General features: G+C 65.5%; 1 protein-coding gene across 2 annotated transcripts in view; it reads left to right on the top strand.

Annotated features, from left to right (window-relative positions):
* The first annotated feature begins 487 nt into the window (after positions 1 to 487).
* FGD1 (FYVE, RhoGEF and PH domain containing 1) overlaps positions 488 to 1,878 on the top strand; it is a 15,484-nt gene continuing 14,093 nt past the window's right edge. For both annotated transcript variants that reach the window (XM_069108250.1, XM_069108249.1), the window contains exon 1: positions 488 to 627. In XM_069108250.1, the coding sequence (XP_068964351.1) occupies positions 531 to 627 (97 nt within the window). In that variant the 5' untranslated portion in view covers positions 488 to 530. The remainder of the gene's footprint in view (positions 628 to 1,878) is intronic.

The following is a 1,878-nucleotide window of genomic DNA, read 5'->3' as shown; positions in this document are numbered from 1 at the left end:
GGGGGGGCTCTGGAGTCAAGGGGAGGGATCGATGGGGGAAGGGGCTCTGGAGGCAGGGGGAGGGGCCGATCGGTGGAGGTTGGGGAGGGAGGGGCCGCATCCTCTGCGGACTGGGCTGCAAGGGAGCTGCGAGGGGTTTGGGGGAATCCCGGAGCCCCTGCGCAGGCTTCCCCTCCCCCCGAAGAGCCCGCCTCCACGGCCCTGCCCCTTGCGGGGCCAGCCGCCGGCAGCTTCCTCCCCGGATACCGGGGAGGGGGCGCCGCCCCCCGGAGCCGCCGCGCCCGGATCTACGTCGCGCCCTGGCCCCCTCCCCCAGGCCCGGCCCCGCCATGCCCCGCTCGGAGGCTCCCCGCAGCCCCCGCCCCCCGTGTACTGGGGGTGCAGGTCGGCCCTAGCGGGCGGCCGGGCGCGGGGGACGCCGGGGTCCGGGAGCCGGGCGCGGCGGGCGGAGGAGGAGAAGGAGGAGGAGGAGCAGGAGGAGGAGGAGGAGGAGGAGGAGGAAGGGCAGCAGGCTCGGCGGCAGCGGCGAGATGCAGGGCAGTGGTGGAGCCGCGCCCCCAGGGAGCCCGCGGCCCCCGAGGCCCGGCCGCTTCTCCTGCCACATCGAGGGGGCGCAGCCCAGGCCTGGTGAGTGAGCCGGACTGTCCGGGGGGAGCCCAGGAGGGGCAGCTCAGCAGGTGACCAGAGAGGCGAGAATGGGAAGGGGGGACAGACGGACAGGTGGGCAAGCGGACCCCTGCTGCCTTCTGCCTCTCCGTCTCTTGTGCCTCTCCCTCTGTATCCTTCTGTCTGTCTCTCCCTCCATCTCTCCCCCTCTTCTCCTCTCTGTCTCTGTCTCTCCCTCCATCTCTGTCTCCTCTCCTCTCCCCCTCCCCCATGTTCCTCCTGGACACTTTGAGCTGGAGAGGCCCTTGGAGAGACAGTTCCTTCATTTTACCATGCTGGGATTCCTGTTCACAAAGGGCTTGGTCCATACCAGTCCTTACGATTGGGATCCTCTGGTCACTATGGGCAAAGAAAACTTTCAGGACCCATGTGTACCCCAGGCCTAGGGAGCCAGAGCAGGGGAATGGCCAGACCCTGACTTCACTCTTCCTGAAGAGAAGCTGGAGACTTGAGTGGACCAGCAGGGAGGGATTCAGGCACAGCTGGGGGCCCCCCACTGAGGGGCTGGACAGGACATGATATGTGCCCTTGGAGGGGGGGGGGACTTAAGAGCCTTGTCCTGTTGCTTGGTGCCAGCCCAGAGAAGGGGGGAAAAGCCCTTCTAATGATGAGAACTGTGGCACTGAGCCTGGGCCCACTGGACCCCACAGCCAAGGCCAAGTAAAGAGGTCCTCAGGCCTCAGGAGGTGGCGGACGCCTTGTCCACAGAGGGCTTGGAGCACAAGCCACTTGGCTGCTTGTCTGTAGCCCCAGAGATCCTGTGATCCCGTGGGCCCTCAGTGTGGTGCATTGCATCCAAACCTGGCCTCACCCTGTACCTGCATCCAAACCCTGACCCACCTTCCCCATCTTATCCAGTGGACTGAAAACTGAGTAGTGAGAGCTCCTTCCTACCACACATAGCCTGTCCTACCAAAGCCCTAGGTCTGGTGAGAGAGTTGACAAGAGGGCCTTTCCTTGAGGTAGTCTCGAAGGATGCGTGGAATCTGACTGAGCAGGGGCATGGAGCCAGCCTGGAGCAGAGAGGCATGCCAATTGGCTAAGCCTGGCCAAGGGAGGTGAGGGTGGAAGGTCTGGCCTAGATCCCGGGGGGAGGGGGAGGGGGGTGCGGGCGCAGGCCCCCGCTGAGGCTCACTCCACGCATCCTCCGTGACCATTCCAAGGTAAGGCCCTCTTGTCAACGCACTCACCCTGGCCCTGCATCCAAACCCC

The sequence above is a fragment of the Petaurus breviceps genome, unplaced genomic scaffold, assembly GCF_028583685.1.
Source record: "Petaurus breviceps papuanus isolate PSGF00001 unplaced genomic scaffold, PetGlider_PUasm1.0 90333, whole genome shotgun sequence".
NCBI lineage: Eukaryota > Metazoa > Chordata > Mammalia > Diprotodontia > Petauridae > Petaurus > Petaurus breviceps.
This window is presented reverse-complemented; position numbering and strand designations above follow the sequence as displayed.